We start from the raw sequence: 18,411 nt of genomic DNA, 5'->3' as shown, positions 1-18,411 counted from the left end.
CAAATCTTGCTTGTTTTAGGTGGCATTGTGAAGCTGTGAGGCTGAACCTGTGAATATGATGAGCAGGATTGATCCCATCACATGGAGGAAGCCATGAATCACTGCAACTGCTTTTAAAGCAGTCACAACCACAGCTCTTCTGCTTCTGGTCCATTCAAAGTGGCCCCTTCCTCATTTGCTCTCCTTCCAGTGCAGCACTTTGTTGTTTCTTTCCTTCTGGAAACTAAAGAGCGAAAGAAAATCTTGCTATTTCGGATAGCATTAATTTAAAAAAAAAGGGAAATAAAGACATTTTAATTGCACGGGATTTCTGAATAAGGTTTCAAAGTGGGGGTAAAAAAATTAGCTGTGTGCCTGGTACACAGAGAGCCCTTTCTCTTCCCCTTTGTGGCAGAGGAATCAATGGAATTCATATAAAAGAAGGAGGGGGGTGGGAAGAGAGATAGGAGATGCCTTGCTCGGTACCAGCAGGTCACAAGCCTCATGAGGCTCGAGCAGGGCTTGAAAGGAAGTTGCTGACTCTATGTCCATGTGTACCTTTTTGTTCCTTGCCTTGGATTTGCTGGTCAGTGGCATGCTGCTTTGCCTGGCTCTCCATAGAGCTTGTAGCCTACAGGAATTTGGACAGAGTGGTACAGACATCGCCGACAGAGACTCTGATCACTGACTATCCCTTTAAATGCAGTCTCATGACTTAGTCTTTGCTCCACTACCTATTAAAGAAGGAGACAAGACCTTCATAGGCAGCTTCCATTCAGGCACCCAGAAGGACACAGAGAGGCAAGACAATTTAACAGAGCTAACTGTGAGTAAATACGAAGCATTAGAGGTGCTCTCTAGAGCAAAGGGCATGGAGAAAGATTTGTAGGAAATCCTGAGGTGAAAGAAGGTGCAGTAATTTTTAAAATATACTTGTATACGATCTTCAAATGTGGAATTCTGTAAGGAAAGCTATTCTCTCATTTTAACATTATTCCTTTAAATATGAATCTAAGTGTCTCTTAATAGAACATTGACCAGTGCTTGATTTCCCATAACAATCTGACGTGGTGATTTTGTGCTGCAAGCGCTGAAGCCTTTTGAAAATACCACCTTTTCTTTCACTGGCATAAATTTCACAGAAGGAATATCTGGGGGGGAAATTTGAAGCCAGCCTTTTGCAAACTTGGATCCAAAGCCCAGCCTGGAGCCTCCAATTAGATTTCTGCACTTCACAAGGGGTGGCCTTCCTTCTGGGAGTACTGGGTGTGACCCCCTTTCTGCTGGGGACAGAAGGGAGCTCAGCAGCATGGAGATTGCACTGAGGTGTCCCATCATGTGTGCAGGTAGCTAATTTTTAACCAAGAGATTGTGTGTCTCCATGCTCTGTAATGGAATACCATCTTACATGCTACACCATTCTGGAAAATTCAGTTCTTGTTAGTCAACAGAGTCATCAGCATGTCCGCACGTATGTCTTGTCTTTTCTTTTCTTTTTTTATGACAGTAGCTACTGAGTCGACCTGGACAATGATAACTTTAACAGTTATCATTGCTATTTCAAGTGACATCTCAGCACTGATGGAAGGTTCCTCTGCCAGCTCAGCCTATTGCTTTTCTAAATATATCCATGTCATTAATTGCAGGTATTAGCTGGTGGAGACTGTTCCCAGCTCGTCTTCATGTTGCCCATTTTATTGTCTGCATTTATCCTGTCTGCTTGCTGCATAGCCAAAGGGAACTGCATCTCCTATGATGAGCTGAGAGAGCTGAAGACTGAATTTGCCATCAGTCTCTACCGGCAGGTGTCTGAAGCAGAGAACAGGACCAATCTGGTAGTGTCTCCAGCAAGTGTGGCTGTTTCTTTGGAGCTGCTGCAGTTTGGAGCTCAAGGAAATACCTTAATGGAGCTGCAAGATGCCCTAGGATACAGCATTCATGGTAATGTACTTAAAAAACCTTACTGTCTTACTTTTTGTTATAAATTCACAGCTTTACGAAGGTGACAGGAATTGCACACATCATACTAAACTTCTGCTTTCTCTCTCACTGCAAGATGTAGTTTTCTCTGTCTTTGATAGCCAGGTATCGGATGGACAAAAGAAACTCAAGGGAGTAGCTGACAAACAGGTTATTATTCCTCTTTTTTCTGAATCAGTACTTACAAAATACAGCCACATCTAGAAAAGCTACTTCCCTGAACAGCAGAATTACTCCAGGCTTGCCAGAGGTCCATTTTGTCCTGGTCTCCTTTGTGTGCTCTGCAAAGATGTGCCAGGCAGAGAACAGTGGTTTTCTCTCCTATCCCACTAAAAGATTTTATGAAACCTGTAGAAGCTGAATTATCTTTAAAACTTTTCTAATACTATTACAACTGGCCAAAAAGATGAAAAGTTATCAGAAGGAGACTGGCAGACGAGATATACATTGACAGATGGATGGTGCAATTGCATCTTTCCTTGAAAGCAGGCTAAAATATAAAACTCACTGGGAATTTGGAAGGGATATGGGAAAGACAGATGTCTTTAAATCCAGCATTAAGTCAGCTGAATTTAAGGATGCCGCTTTCATTTTAGCTCTGGATTATCCTACCATCTCAAATCACATGTCAAAAACTATTTTACATTATGGGCAGAATGTTTATGAAAAGCAGATGACTGCCTCATCTTCAAAATTTGCAGCTTACATACAATACTTATGTATAGAGATAACACTGCTATTTCTCAGCATAAAATTTACCTTCAGGGTATGAAGACTAAAACCCACAGTAATTTCATTGTCCTGTGCTGTATCCAGCCTCAGTCACCACCACCATTCTGTGCAGCATTGATATTCAACCCCAGCACAGCAGTAAGAGCTAGCTCTGGCTGATCCATACAGATACAGCTACACGTACTGACACAGGGACAGTGCATCTAAATTATGAACGGCTGATACAACAAAGTCTTGCCTACAGGAATCCTGTTCCTGTAAAGTCAATTCCTAAACAACATTAATGCATACAAGGATTATACCTTGCTTGACACTTCTGGTCATTAGGGGCTCAGTTGTTATTCAAGGACCTTGCAGAATAACATTTCAAAGCGAAATTCAGGCACAGATCTTCACAGGAAATTTAACAGAGAAGTGCAGGGGTTGTTAATGACCTGCTAGCCCTTTTATACTCTCTTCTTCTCATGTGGCACATCATGGCAGGCAGATGTTTTATCTCCGTTTTAGCTGTCTGTGGCATAAACCCCATGAGCTTTGGCTTTCAGCAATATTAATGCATGAATGTGAAAATAAAGTAGGTTGGGATCTATTGTTATTGGTATAGAGTGTATTTCCAGAAACGGGGAAGGAAACCACTTCCTCAAATGGTCTAAATCAAATAAAATAAACTAAATGCTCAGATGAAATTTCCTATAAGGTGAATAAATGCAAATTGTGTATGTATGCATATATGATAAAATTCCTTTTTTCCAGTAGGTGTTTGCATTAATGTTTATGGTGGTCTGGCCTAACCAGTTATGAAGGATATGGTTAAAACCTTAGTAGGCTGAAAACATTGATGGTTCATTCACTGCTCACAGAGAATCTGCTCTTAGATGCACTTGTAAACTTCACCTTTATTCTAGTACTAACAAAAACAATGTATAATGGGATATATCTCTAGATAGCACAGACAAAATGACATGCTTTAAAATTATTTCTCCTTACTGTTTAATTAAAGCAATTTTGAGTTGTTGCCAAAGTAAGAATTTGGACTTTGGTTAGCTAAGCACTTTGGTGAAGTCACAAGCTTGAGATACCACTCCTCACATTCATCTCTGCATCTAATTTACTATTTTTGACTTCTCACATCTTCCAGAGAGATCACCAAGTGCTCCATACTAATGCAAGACACACAAGAACAATACTTTACACATCAGACCATATTTTCTTAAAAAAAGTTTTCTTAAAACAAGAAAAAAGCCCGCTGTTGTGGACGGTATAAATAAAGGAGTCACTTATAACACATGAAGCAACTTACCAGCTCAGTTTAGCCAGGGCTCATCAGCAATACTGGGGCAGTTTGGGAAACAATCCTTCAAGAAATCAAACACCTAAGGGCCAAGGGTGGCAAGGGGCCATCAGAGAAATGCCTTTCCTGGGATAGGTGGATAACGTCAGGAGAAGGAGATAGCAGTGTTGTGGCATTGGCAGCTCAGCGAGTCATGGCCAGAGGCACTAGATCTCACTGGTGGGAACTCAGAGAGTGACCAAGAAAGAATAACTACCTTATGAACTGTAAAGAACTGTGTCTGCATAGAACTGTGAGCCTGGCACGAGATCGGCCACTTGACAGATCCTCACTAGAGTGATTTCTACAGACACGTGAAGAGAGCTTTCCAGCCCCCAGTGCAGCACTGCCCATGGCAGCAGTGCTTGACAGGAATACTCCACAAAGACAAGGGTGCTCCAGTTGTTATGGGGCTTTAAGAGTCAGAGGACACTGGTGTCAGCATTGGAGCTGAGAGCTGCAGAGTCCTGGGGCAACGCCTGTTGTCCTTAGCATCAGCACAATTGCAGTTTCTCTCTCTTGCCTGGCAGATCAAAGCGTGCAGGATTTCATGCACGCCGTGGATGAAGCAGAGACTGACTCCAGCCAGGGCACAGTGGTCCAGCTGGGATGTTCCCTCCTTGTGGACGCGGGCGTGCAGCTCTCGCCCGACTTCGCCGAGCGTGCCGCGCGCTGGGCCAACAGCAGCCTGCTCCGAACCAACCTCACCGACCCCAACACCACCCACACACAGGAATGGATCACCACTGACCTTGCAGGTACCGCAGGGACCCACAGGAATAGCTGCACATAAATGCAATGTAAAATAAGAGTAGTGGGAGAAATTGCATTTAACCAAGCATAAAGATTTTTGCCACGCTCCATGTTGCCCAAAGGCTGAAAGGCAGGCAACCTAATTCTTGTGTTAACACTCATCTGTAATGTGAAGAAAAAGCTAGAACAGGTCTGAATCTGTAAGCAGTGTCAAGATGGTAACCACTTTGCCTTGTTCCCTTAATTTTTAAAAAGGCAATCATTTGCAGTGTTCTCAGTTTTAATTAGGAACAGCCAAATTCCCCTTGGATCGTATTTGTGGCACTGAATGCTTTCATGGTGCTACAGGGGACACACAGGGGTGTAAGCTCAGCAGTCAGACTCTGAGTTTAAGAAGTCCCACTGGGGAATAAAAGCACTGGCCAGCTCAATCTCAGCTCTGGGGAGAGCACAGACCAACAGGCAGCCCCAGTGAGGTGCATGTGTAAGTGGGGAGGGGAAGGTAGAGGGTGAGCAGTGCCTTGTGAGTTGTGCCTCTGGGCCTTAGGGATAGAGGCTTTAGTTAGTCACGTGGACCTGGGCATGTAGGACTGCATGTGTCCGTGTCCCCCTCCCTCTTCTCTTTTCCTTGCAGATGGGGATATGCATGGGATGACACCAGAGAGTGCTGGGTCATCACTCAGCCAGGTCACCCTGGTGAGCACCCTGCACTTCAGAAGCACGTGGCAAAAAAAGTTTTCCTTCATGGATTCCCAGATGTTGCCTTTTACGACGCCAGAAGGCTCAACCCTGAAAGTGCCTACCATGCACCACACAGCTGAAGTTAACTATGGTAACTGTCCTTGATCCATATTTGATTTTCTGTGCAATATGGAACAGATTTATTTCATTTCCACAGATACCACACTAGGCTGTGTTGTTTTCCCAGCTTGGAGAGTGTCTCAGAAGAAGTCCCATCAAATGAAATTTTGGGCACCCAGGTGACCAAATTGACTCCTCATAATTCCAGGCAGTCATAAAACAGGTCCTTGGTTCAAAATGGTTCCTAAAATATCTACTGTCCCTGTCCCATCCCTCACAGACCAACAGCTCCCAGTGCTCCATAACAAAACTTGTCAGCTGTAGGAAACAGTCAAAAGGCACCAATACATCATGGAGAAAGAAAGATGAGAGACTGAGGGTACTGCAATATACAAAGTCCTTTACAATAGCAGGGAGCTGGTTAAATGAAGCTGGCTAGGAAGGGGCTACAGTACATCTGACCCCATGACAGAGGGGCAATTAAGACTAAAACTGCATCAAGCCCCTACTAATTTGATTTGCTGGGTAAGAAATTCCCTGGCCCCTCAGCCAAACCACTGCCCCTTGAATGTGTGAGCACCAGAGGGAGCAGAGCATAACCGGGAGCACCAACACTGCAGACCTGCAGATGTGGTACAGCCTGTCTCCAAGTCTTTAGGGGAAAACTGCAGAGCTTGAGGGACAAATTCCAGAAAAAGAAAATAAATTCTTATGTCATGTATACCAAATCAGTGGATGATCTCAGCATGGACTTAAAACAGTATAAATATAGGTCAAACATTTATTTGTATAATATATGAATACAGTGTAGGCTACTTTCAAGGACTTGATGTATGTGGGTTGCTGACAGAAGGACTCATGCTGCAGGCTTAATTTTCTGCCATCAGGAATTATGCCAGTTAGCTACACAATCTCTTTCAAAATATAAAAAGCTCTTTTCCCTCCTACTTTAAATTTCAGAACTGCACTTGCGTAAAAACTGTCCAAATCCCAAATCTAAATTTTTTCAAGACAGATTTATATCTCTTAACATCCTGACTGATTTATCCTTTAAGTTAAATAGCTTCTCTTCAGCTTTGATATTTACTCCCAAATGTAATTGCAAGCCACCAAGTTTTCTCTCAATTTCCTAATAGCTAAGATGAAAATGCCAGGCTCTTTTAAACTATTCAAAAATCAAATGCTCCGAATTCTCTACTAGTTCTATTTTTTAACTTTTCCAATTTAAATTAATCTTTATTGAAAATAAATGACCAGAAATGCACACAAAACTCTCAATGAGGGCATACAGATGCTTGATAAAATGCTTTCACAGTCTCTATGTCTTGATAAAAATACCTTGCATAGTGGATTGCAGAACTGGCTCAGGGTGGTTACACAAGGCTGGCCCCACCTGGGCCTTTTTCCTTTTGGCACTTTTTTCCTAGATAAATCAAGGGGAGGGAAATCTCCAGAAGTATATAAATTCTTTGTGTGTTTTTGACCCACCATTTTGTTTCCACCACTCCAGTCTTCATGGCAATCTCACTGTTTGTCTTTGATAAAAGTCTTGAGCATTGACAATACTTTGGAAAGCTACTAGCTACCCTTTTCAACATCTTGTACATTTGCTCATTGTTGTTTCCCCTTCAAGTGGCTGTTTGCTGCCTTTCTTTTCTGGTTCTAAGTGGTACCATTTCTAGTTGTAAATCGTGGCACAGTGAAACAATGTTTTAGCCAAAACTAGATGGCTAGATCTATGCCTTTTTATAAAGTTTATATAATAAACTTTATATAAACTTTATATAAAGTTTTTATAAAAGTTTATATAGTTTGTTTGCCAGTCTACATGATATTGCAATTTATTTCACTTTCTGTTTCTTTCTGTGACCTGATTATTCTTTTCACCAGTGTCCTAAAACTTCTCAAAGACAGACCTGAAGTTTCCCAGATTGCCTTCTTTTTTTTTACAAATGTACTCCTGCTCCCTAGTCACGGGAAAAAACTGAATCATCGGGCTATTAAAAATCTTTGCTGACTCATTTGCAATTCCACATCCAAGTTCTTCTCATATTCTGGGGTGCTCATTAAGGCCCCAGATTATTAAATGACAGAAGACAGGATGCTGCTGTTGCTTGCACAAGTAGAGATCTCAGGTAAAGCCAATTACCAGGAGTTCCACAGCTGAGTTGCATTGTCTGACCATATATTTGCTCCAGAGTTCTTGCAAAGTTGATGTGAAATCATTTGTTGTGCTCTTTTGACCACTTACCAAAACGCAAGGTACTCCATCCTATCATCTCTAAGTAGGTAGCTAGAGCATTAGATTTTTGCACAGAAAAGGAAAGAAAATATTTGGATTACCTTTCATCCAGGCTGAAATGTGGGAGCTCTTTGCAGCTGGAGAGACTTTTGAGCAAAACTGAAATAGAAGGGATTATTTAAAATTTGCTGGTTGCCAGATTTGATTGGGCCAATTCAATCTTTGTCACTAAAAAATCCAGAAACATTTCTAACAAATCAGTTTAATTAATGCAAAAGTCTAGCTCAGTACAACTAAAGAGAGGACTGAGATGACTGCCCTTCATTATTAAATGATAGCAGCTGTGTCCCACCAGGATAAAAACACAGAGTGAGAAAGACAAGCTGTGGCCTGTTATCAATTGCAGCATTTACAATATTGTTTATCCTTTTAACATTGCCATGCAGAACAAACCAGCCTGGGGACAAGTAAGACTGCTCTAAGAAAATGTCAACATTACTGTTCACACACACTTCCTAAGCACCACAACTATTTCACATATTCATTTTTCCAAGCAATTTGTTAAGGATGTTTGAATTCCAATCTAGCATATGTGTAATCCTTATGCGATGCTCAAAATTACTTCAAGCAACGAACATGAAATGTTCTGACTCAATAATCCAAAGTCTTTGATTTTCTTTCTAATTAATAAAAAAGGACTGTGTAACCTTTGTGCAGAATGTGCTGACTTCAAGATATCAGCATGCCAACAAATTATACCACTCATGTCCAGTGCACTGCAAATATAAATCTTCCCTGCCTGCCCATTAGAAACCAGAACATCTTTTCCCAGCAAATGATTCACATGCTGGGAGCTGGTTTTAACAGAGCAATTCTCTCTCCAGATTGCAAGGCAGGAGGGCTAAGAGCCTAAAATTTAATCTAGCAGAACAATCAACACTTAATGAGCCCTATCTAGTCCGTATCTGCAAAACTAACAAACACTGTACACAAATTATTTGAGACATCCTATTGCAATGTATTTATTGCCAAATATTTAGGTATTATGAACATGAGCTACCCATATACAGTTATTTACAACCACTGACTCAAATACAGTGAGCATCTACTCTTGAAGATACAACAGCTACAGCTGGGCGAAGGAGGTGTAGAATCAATGTTTTGAGTAGCCTGCAGGAAAGGCAGTAGGACTTTCACTTGTGCCTTGTATTTAAGTTGTACTTAACTCCTGGCCTGCTAACTATTGCTGAGTGTTCCTGGAATGCTACGTACTGGATTCTCAGATGAAAAAATAAGGAACCAAAATTGTGACAGACAAATCTGTTCTATTGTATAACAGAATCCATTAGGAATGCCTGGATTATTTGGTTTTTGGGAATATGGGATGAAAATGGTACTTTTAAATGGCTGTTACAAATTGCTATAAAACTAATTGCAAGTTTGGAAGCTCTCCAGCTTTTCTCTCTCTTTTACTTTTGAGACTACTTTTTATGACCTTCATCTGACTGTGATAAATCTCTGTGCCTAGATTTTGAAAAAATTAAAAATTTGGTGCTTAAATAAAAATAGTTAATGTTTAAATAAGCATATACTAGCTCTTGTTTAATAGAACTATTTTTTATTGAAATAAGATTAAAATTGATTTTTTAAAGTAGTAAAGATGGAAACATGAGCCAAAGTAGGTTTCAATTAATCAGCTAGGACACTCTGCATTTTCTTTTTGTAATTCCTATCTGTTGTAGTAAAATTTTAGTGAAAAATACGACAAAAGTGTTAGTCTATTCAAGGAACATACATTGTGGGAAGAGTCATCATAGCTGCTGCTATTGACTTGGTAGTTTTGGGGTTTTTGTCCCCAAACAGAGCAAGGAGGACAGCTGTTATATGGAACAGTTATAAAATACCCATGCTCTGTTGAGGTGGTTCTTCAGGTGCTATCAGTGGCATTGGCACTGCTCTGCCAAGATATTTGTGTCTCTGACACACTCAGCTCTGTTCAGGTGAGTTAACAGCAACCTGAGCTGGCTACAGGACCCAACAACTGGAGACCACTCCTTACATGCCACCACAGCTGCTCTGAACTGTCTGCTGACCCCAGCATGGGTTGTGGGTTCAGGGTTTTCTTCCCACTTGAATGATGAAATAAGATCTCTCTTTGCCCACCCACAGGCCAGTTCCAGACTGCAGCTCTGGAGGCTTTCAGCGTGGTCGAGTTACCCTACCTGGGGGAGAAACTCAGCATGTTCCTAGTGCTTCCCAGCCACAAAAGAACACCTTTGTCCCAGATTGAGTCTCACCTTTCTGCCAAAACCATAACCCTCTGGGCCAACAGCTTGAAGAGAACAAAGATGGACATTTTTCTGCCTAGGTAAGCAATGTTAACACAATGGATTCACTACTTTAGCTGTCAGAATTCCATGTGACAGTGCTGACACAAGCAGTGTGTGAGCAAAATCAAATTACATGCTTTTGGTTTCAGTATTCATCACATGATCAGAGATGCTCTAACCCTTTCTTAAACCACAAAAAGGTGAGCCAGGAATGACAAGACTTCCTGGTCACACTCTGTACTGTTTTTAAAAAACCTAAGCATTTCAGTTGATCCTACAGCTTTTACTTACAATTTGTTTGGGGTATAAATTCTTTAAGGTCTAAACCAGAGAAAAGTCGCTAGACCTTTCCCACATTCATTTTTCTCTTTGTTTAAGGAAGAACAAACATATAACCTCCTAAAGACACACTATTTTGTATTTCTTAAACTTGCCAGAATACTAAAAAGGCACGGGACAAAGAGCTTGGCTCCCCTCCAGCAGCCATAACCATCTTTCCATGCACAAAGCAGGTTTCACTCATCCATTTTCCACTTTAGTCAGTTGTTATTTTAGCAAACACTTATGCTGGAGGTATTTTCTATCATCTACTCCAGTGAAATTGCATAGCAGGAGGAATTAGGCATAGAAGGCTCTATGTGGCTGTATCTATTGTATGGATTAGCATGGAAGGGCTTCATTACACACATCTACAACATACTCATCACATCCTACAGAGCACCAAAAACCAGTGTGTACATTATTATTTGTTTTCTTCAAACTAATTTTTGGGAAGTATTTCCAAGGACCATTTGCTATAGCCAAAAATAATATTAGAAAGAGAACACATTATGAAAATGCAGAATTCACATGTCAAGAAGATGCAGTAGCATTCTGATTGCAACAGAGGGATTCCTTCTGTTAGTGGCTCCAGGTGAAGTTGAGCTACTTTTCTGCAAATACACAATCAGACAATGCACTGGACTCCTACAGGAAGAGGTGGATGAAATGTAAAGTCTTGAAATAAATTGTATCTGTTAATGCCTTTTAATTCTACAAAACTCTACAAATCCTGCATTTAAATAAAGTCTATCATATTAATTTCAGGTTCAGTATTCAAAGCCTTTTTGACCTAAAGACAGTTCTTTCTGCCTTGGGAATTAGAGATGCATTTGATCCCATCACTGCTAATTTTAAAGGCATTTCAGGTAAGAGATTTGACTGAATACAAAATGATCCTTAACACAATGGCTGTAGATTCTTACATTTGAATGATTTGTTAGATCTGGGTCTTCTGAATTGATTGTACTTCTTTATCTGTGAAACTCTAAAGCACAATTCACACTCAACTGCAATTGTATTTAGAGCTGTTTTGTAGGAAAGAGGAACCTGAAAAGGACAGGTTTGGTTTTGGTCTTGAACTTACTTTTTTCTTGTCTATAAGACTAAAACTGTCAAGATTGTGAAGGCCTGGGAAAATAGTTATTTATTCAGAAATTTAGGATGCTTTAGTAAAATTTACATTCCTGTTTGTGTTTTCAAATAGTTATTTAACAGTGAGGGATGCTGATCCAACAAGTGTATAGTCCAACTCCTGACACTGCAAACAATACTGGTTTATCTCCAGGCTATACTGTCGTGTTAATCCAGTAATCAGTAATCAAAGTTATACTTTCCCTTTGCTAAAATATTGTTGTCATGATTAAATTCTTGGATTTGGAACACTGAAATTCTTCTGCTCCTTGGAAAATTTGTCCCCATTTAATATTAAATGAAAAATAAAGAATTCACATTATTTATTCTTTTTCTTTTGACTCCTTCCAGCAACAAAATATTTCAACTTAGTCATTTCTGCTCACAGTAGACTTGGGAGTGGTAGCTGCCCAGCAAGCAGCTCACATTCTTGTGCTTGTGAGTGAATAAATGAAATTTCTCCAATTCAGACAAACCTGCTTTTACAGAAAAGTTGCTTTCCTGGGATGAACCTCAGAAGGCACATTACTCATGGATTTTTTTATGCTGCTCTTAAAATTGAACATAGCAATGTTCCATTGCAATACAGATCTCAGACTGCACAGAGATGAACATTAAAATAATTTGTTATTGCTCACTGCTGCTTTGCTTATTGCAAACAAATGTTAATATACTGATAAACTACACAAGGATGTATTTTATAAAGTTAATATCTATTTAAATAAGATAAATACTTTGGGGGAATTAATTCCAGAAACAATATAATTTAGCAGCTTCCCTTTGGCTTTTGGCATAAAAGATAAGGCTTGTACAAGTATTTGATCCTGCCCTGGCAGGGTTATGGAACAGGGATCTGTTGAGACCCTTTTTAGTTCTAGTCTTACACCACCATGCCATAGCAGTAGGGTTCTATGTGGTCTAAGAGTTATGTAAGGCAGAGTTCACAAGGAAAATGTATCTTTTACTTAACCAATAGATAGCTGAGGAAAAAAAAAGTTACATTTTCATAGGTAAGTTTTCATTTCCTCTTCTGTATGAAGCAGAAGGATAAGCTTCAAAATATTTACTCTCAGATCACATTTAGCAAACAAATGTTACTTCATTTCAGACCTGAAATAGCTTTTTCTAGACCTGAAAGCTTGTATTTTTTCCCCTCAACAATGTGTAAGATTTACCTACTTTTTAAAATTCTTCCTTTCCCTAGTTTTGTCCTGCTTGATTCCCTTCCAGTTTTTCTGACTAGACAAAATTAAGACAGAAATAGATAAAATTCTCTTTTAGCATTTCTTTGATTTGACCTACATATTGGACTTGATCCTTGAATTCAGACAAGAAAAAACTTCTCAACCTTTCCTGCTTTCTGCCTTGTACAGGCAGCTGGAGAAAAGCGGACTTGTAACACTCTCTTCAGTGTCTTTCTGAAATTAATTCTTTCCCAAGATTCATTTCATGTCACAGTTCCATTGTTTCTTCCCGAAGAACATTTTTTCTACATTTTCTCTTCCAACAGTTCTTCAGTTATTTCATTGCCCTCATTCTGTTAAAGTTTCTATTTTTACTATGTAACCTTGCCTTCCACCACTAAGTGGAGACCTCTCAAACTAGTAACTCCCATTTAGCATTCAATCCACTCTAACCATATAGCGGGAGAACAGTCAAAGGCTGAAATACATAATAGTTATGTGATTCTTAGACTCTGCACAAAAAAAAGGCAAAAGCATTCTGATTATTTTTTAAAAATATGTTTGTAATGAAATACAGAAAATAACTTAATAATTTTGGGGGTTTTGCAGAGCAAGATAGTCTTTATATTTCAGAAGCTATTCACAAAGCAGAGATTGAAGTAACAGAAGATGGTACAAAGGCATCAGGAGCTACAGGTAAATCAAATACTCAGACAAACTTCTTGCTTCTGGAGCTTACCACTATAAAACCAACTACTAGTCTTTTATTTAAAACAAAACAAACAAGCATTAATTTACATGTATGCCTAACAAACTTTTGTATTTAACACATTCCCATTTTACCTTTGTAATTGCTCATAAGAAACTTTAATTTTTGATGTACGACTAAGGTGTAGCGGCTCAAATGAAAAAAACAACTTTGCCAGTCCAGGGAAAATTCAGTTTGAGAAAATATACCACTTATTTTTTCTGCCGGTTAAATATCTATTTGCTCAGACTGTAAGAACAAAAAATGAAGAAAAGGTTAATATTTTATCTACAGTTCCTGAAGTGTTATGGGATTTGAGGATGATCTCTTTGATAGCATTAGTGAGCAAGTTTTATGCAGACAAGCTTGATTCTTACATACTTTGAAGTGTGCGACCTTCGTGCGCAGTAGCCCTGCTAACAGATCACTTCCACATGAGCAGATGGGATTGGGTGAGTGGGACACTCAGAGCAAAACCTCAGCTATGGACTCCCCAGTCAGTACATGACTCATTCACCATTAACCACATCTCACCTTCCTGGTTCCCTGGGCTGTACCAAGGACAAATGTGCTCCACATCACAAATGCTGGTGCATCCTTGGCTGGGGACCAGGGCACTCTATCACTTCTCCTTGCTCCCAGGAAGGAATTCAAGAGGCATGTAGAGAGCATGACAGTGCATCTCACTGTGGTGCCCAAACTGTTGCAAATGCCCTCACTCCAACATCCCACAGCTGCAATGCCAAAAAGAACCTGAGCACACCTGAATTGATGTATTCAGTATTCCTCAAGAAACAACCCTGAATAAGACACACGTGCACATACAGGGGCATACAGAGCACATCTGGCATAACTAAGTTAACCTTTCTGCAGAGCTGTACACTTTTAAGTTTTGTAACAGTTTTAATCTCTATCAGAGCAGTAATATTTTCAATAACTTCGTGGTAAGGCCCATAGAAAAGAAAAGCTTTTAGGTGACTTCAATTACACACCAAAAGACTAAGAGGAAAAGACCTTTATCCCCTTGAAACCAATGGCAAAACATCCCTTAACTCCAGTCAGACCAAGCTGACAAACAGATTTTAAAAATTGCTATTACATTTATTGTTTGCTTTAAAAGCTTTGGATCTAGTCACATGATGACTTGAAGCTATGCACTTTTTTTTTTACAATCACCAAAATAGTGTTTTCTCAAACTAGTTTTATTGTGTCTTACTTGAATTTTCAAACTAATTCAATAGTTCTAACTATTCAAAAATAATCCAGATCTGGTGGGTTTAGTGGTGGGTTTTTTTACAATGTATTCTTAATACTGTATAGCTAAAAGGAAGAATTTATTTAAACAATATGTATTTTAATAATAGCTGAGCCATCTAAGTCTTAAAAACTTTTTATTTAATCTAATAATTAACCCACAACCAGAGAGGAAAGACAGTCATAAACTGAGTTGAGGATACTTGAGATTTTGTTGAGACTCTGACAAGAGAAATTCTAGGACGACATGGGTATTTCACTGTTGCTTGTCCCCCAGTTGGATAAGGAACTACATTTGTACCTTGCTTATCTTTTTCACCCAACAGCAGAGCTAGGAACTGGCTACCAGGTGAGACAATAAGTATGACTTCAGCAGAGTTGAGGACATGATGACAACAAAAATTACCTTTGAGGTCCAATGCCAGGCAGATGTCCTTCAGCACTGAAATATGCACAAATCACCTGCATGTAGTCTTACAACTCATGACTTGTTAATTTTGCCAGACTGATCTCACTGTTGGATAAAATTGTTGTTTTAGTCTTAAAGCAGAGGAGCAACTCAAAAGTCAAGGTACCAACCAGAGCTTGAGGGTACTGTATGGAAGATGGAAAGAATAAAAGATACATTTTACTGATGTTTTCTTTGTTGCAATTACAGCAATGGTCTTACTGAAAAGATCTCGAACACCTATTTTCAAAGCAGACCGACCTTTCACATTTTTCCTGAGACAAGCTAATACAGGTATGCATGCTCTACCTTCCAGGAGCAGAATCCCACACAGGTAGCACTGAAATCAATACAAATAGCATGCCATTTCTCAGTCCAGGAAACTTCAAACAACCACAGAAACAGTGGGGATTGGGGTTTTAAAGCATAGATTTTAATTTCCTTAAAAAGAATGTATAATAGTCATAGAAGTCTAGGAGGCCAGATTAGCCTCTTCTTTGGACATGCAGCATGTGCTCAAAAAATTTCTATCAGAATTATAGGTATTGGAGAGATCTCACAGATGCTGAACATTCCAGGATCAGAAACTGATCTCCACAGAGCAAATCAAATGGGCTGGCCCAGCTGGGCTAACATCTGAAGTAGTTAAAAGAGAAACCTTTCCCTATAAAGGAAATTTATCCATGCCTATGCTGATAGCAAACAGACTTCTGCCAAAAAACGTTTCTTTACAACTATTAACTCTTTTCTTGCAAATGACCTCCCCTAGCCACCAAACACAAAACACCCAAAAACCCAAACAGAACTGCAGAGCATGTCTTAGAGTGAAGCACAGTGATCCTTTAGCTTCAGTAGTAGATTATAAGTCTCATTTCAGTTGTCCAATCACATTAAGTTACTCCAGAATGTCTGCCAAAATAAAACACCTTTTGACTGATTTGCAATAATAAAGAATTGCATTATTCACCATTTAGCAGGTATTTGCTACTCTGAAGCATCAGGCCAATATCCAACAACTCTTATCATTCCTAACAATGCAGTAATTTTGCACCCGAAGTATTTTCCTACAAATCGTTCAAACCACCACATTTCTCTCATAACTGGGGTCACAGCCATTTAGATTTTCAAGGAACACACAGACATTTAAAGGGTTCAGTAAAACACTGGGGCCTAGCACAAAGACAGAAATAATTTCCCTTATCTGCTTCCAAGCAACACACACTGTTCTCCTAGTCAGTGAATATTGTGTATGTAACATTTTGTTTTAAAAACCCATATAATGAATTTTCACCGCAGTGCAAGCACCCAAAGAGAAAATTACTGCCTTGGTTGGAAAATTGTTTTAAATATGCTTTGGCAATCATTACCAGTCAATGAATAAAAGTATTTTACTTGGCAAATGCAGAATTTTAAAATAAAAAGGCACTAATAAGCTCACCTATGAAACATGAGCCACAGACTCTTCAGGATTAAGAACAAACTAACTTCACTGAATAAAATGGTCAGTTTACAATATATATATAAATTATAAAAAGAGGAAGGAAATCAGATTGTAAAGCAGGATTTTTATGTGGAGCATAAACTACATACCTTCCAATCAACTCAAAATCAAAAATATATTCCTGTAATTCAAGTTTTTTAATGCAAAAAGTGAAAACATTCCATCATTTCTTTTGCTCAGACTTAGTGATTCAACTTTTGAGGTACGGAAAACCTGAACAGGTAAACAAGATCTATTTTCATCCACCTGTCTAAAAGTGCTTAAAACTTCTATGCACATAAGTTCTTAATGAACCTTTATAAAGACCAAAAGTATTCATTGCATAAATTTTCTAGTAATCGCAGAAATAAGTTTTCCAATACTTAAAATAATATTTTTCAATTATTTTGAGCAGAGCTCAATTTTTTGAGCTCTGCTCAAAATAATTGAAAAATTTTAGAGTTTTTAATCTGAATTTCAGGTTTAAGCACATTCCCTATGAAGGACAGGCAAGGTAACATTACAAATAACCAAACAAATCCAGTCAATCTGAGGCAGTCATTTCATTCTCTTCTGTAACTAAAATATGAACAAAAAGCAATGAACTTAGGTTCTGTTTTCCTCAGTGTAAGTTTCAGATTTTGTCAGGTTCCTGGTTTGGGCTACCAATTATTTGGAAAGGTGTTTTTAATATAGAAACATTTAGATTATTTTAAGACAAGCATGCAATTGCAGTCAGTTTTTCCATACAAGCAGTGAACAATTCTATGATCTGCTAGCTCCATGCCTAACTTATGTATTTGAACTGTACTGCACCTAGAAAATGTGGCCCCAAACTGAAATAACGTTACTATTGTTTTCATTTACAGGTTCAGTACTTTTTATAGGAAGAATTACAAATCCATCATAAGCACTAAATGCATATACTGACTTCTGCTCCTGTGATGAGCTGTCCTCCAACGAAATTAAAGGCTACATTGTATCTATTTATTAAACAGTTTTAAGCATATCATTTTTCCAAGAATCATCACTGCCTTATTACATTGTAGACACTGTTGAAACTTAGAGCTGTCTAGGAATCATCAGTACCAAAACTACAGCAAAGACAGTATCCAAATAAACATTTGCAAAAAAAAAAAGGAACAGGTTTAGCTTCCTAAATGTTTAACAATATGAGCCAACAGCTTCTCTTCAGCTTTATCATGGCTAAAGTCAGCTTGACTGTTGCTGAGTATGTAGGTGATTTGAATGAAAATAACTCACAAAAAAGCTTTGTGATGTTATTTTTCAAGTACAATTTCATTTCCCTGTCCTGAAGTCCAAAGATTAAGAATAAAACTGAAATTCAGTCTGACCTCAGACAGTTATAGCCCCGCTGACATAGAAGGTAACAAGCAAGCAGCGAAATGCTGTGAAAAGAAAATCAAGTTGAAAGGCTGTTTCAAAACTGACACAGAATCAAGAAATGATTATGGTTGTAAAATACCTCTTAGATCATAGAGTCCAACAATTAACCCAGCACTGCCATGTCCCCCACTAAACCAAGTCCCTAAACACCACACCTACACACTTGGTGAACACTTCCAGGGATGGCGATTCTACCATGTGCCAGGGCAGCCTGCTCCAGACAGAGCAGGTAAGAAGCAGAATACCCACTCAGTGACCAAACAAATACTGCCAAAAAAGGCAGCAGCACTA

At 39.0% G+C, this 18,411-nt stretch overlaps 1 protein-coding gene across 2 annotated transcripts; it reads left to right on the top strand.

Moving 5' to 3' along the window:
* Positions 1 to 1,646: 1,646 nt before the first annotated feature.
* SERPINE3 (serpin family E member 3) lies at positions 1,647 to 17,696 on the top strand. Of its 2 annotated transcripts, XM_059838984.1 has the most exons (8): positions 1,662 to 1,920; positions 4,552 to 4,779; positions 5,409 to 5,606; positions 9,987 to 10,185; positions 11,234 to 11,334; positions 13,393 to 13,479; positions 15,444 to 15,527; positions 17,583 to 17,696. In XM_059838984.1, exons 1-8 carry the CDS (start codon positions 1,662 to 1,664, stop codon positions 17,621 to 17,623), a joined length of 1,197 nt encoding a protein of 398 aa, XP_059694967.1. In that variant the 3' UTR covers positions 17,624 to 17,696. The 2 variants fall into 2 exon arrangements, with proteins under 2 accessions (XP_059694968.1, XP_059694967.1); XM_059838985.1 differs by lacking the exon at positions 17,583 to 17,696 and having other exon boundaries at positions 1,647 to 1,920; positions 15,444 to 15,571.
* The last annotated feature ends 715 nt before the right edge of the window (positions 17,697 to 18,411 follow it).

The sequence above is a fragment of the Haemorhous mexicanus genome, chromosome 2, assembly GCF_027477595.1.
Source record: "Haemorhous mexicanus isolate bHaeMex1 chromosome 2, bHaeMex1.pri, whole genome shotgun sequence".
Taxonomy (NCBI): domain Eukaryota; kingdom Metazoa; phylum Chordata; class Aves; order Passeriformes; family Fringillidae; genus Haemorhous; species Haemorhous mexicanus.
This window is presented reverse-complemented; position numbering and strand designations above follow the sequence as displayed.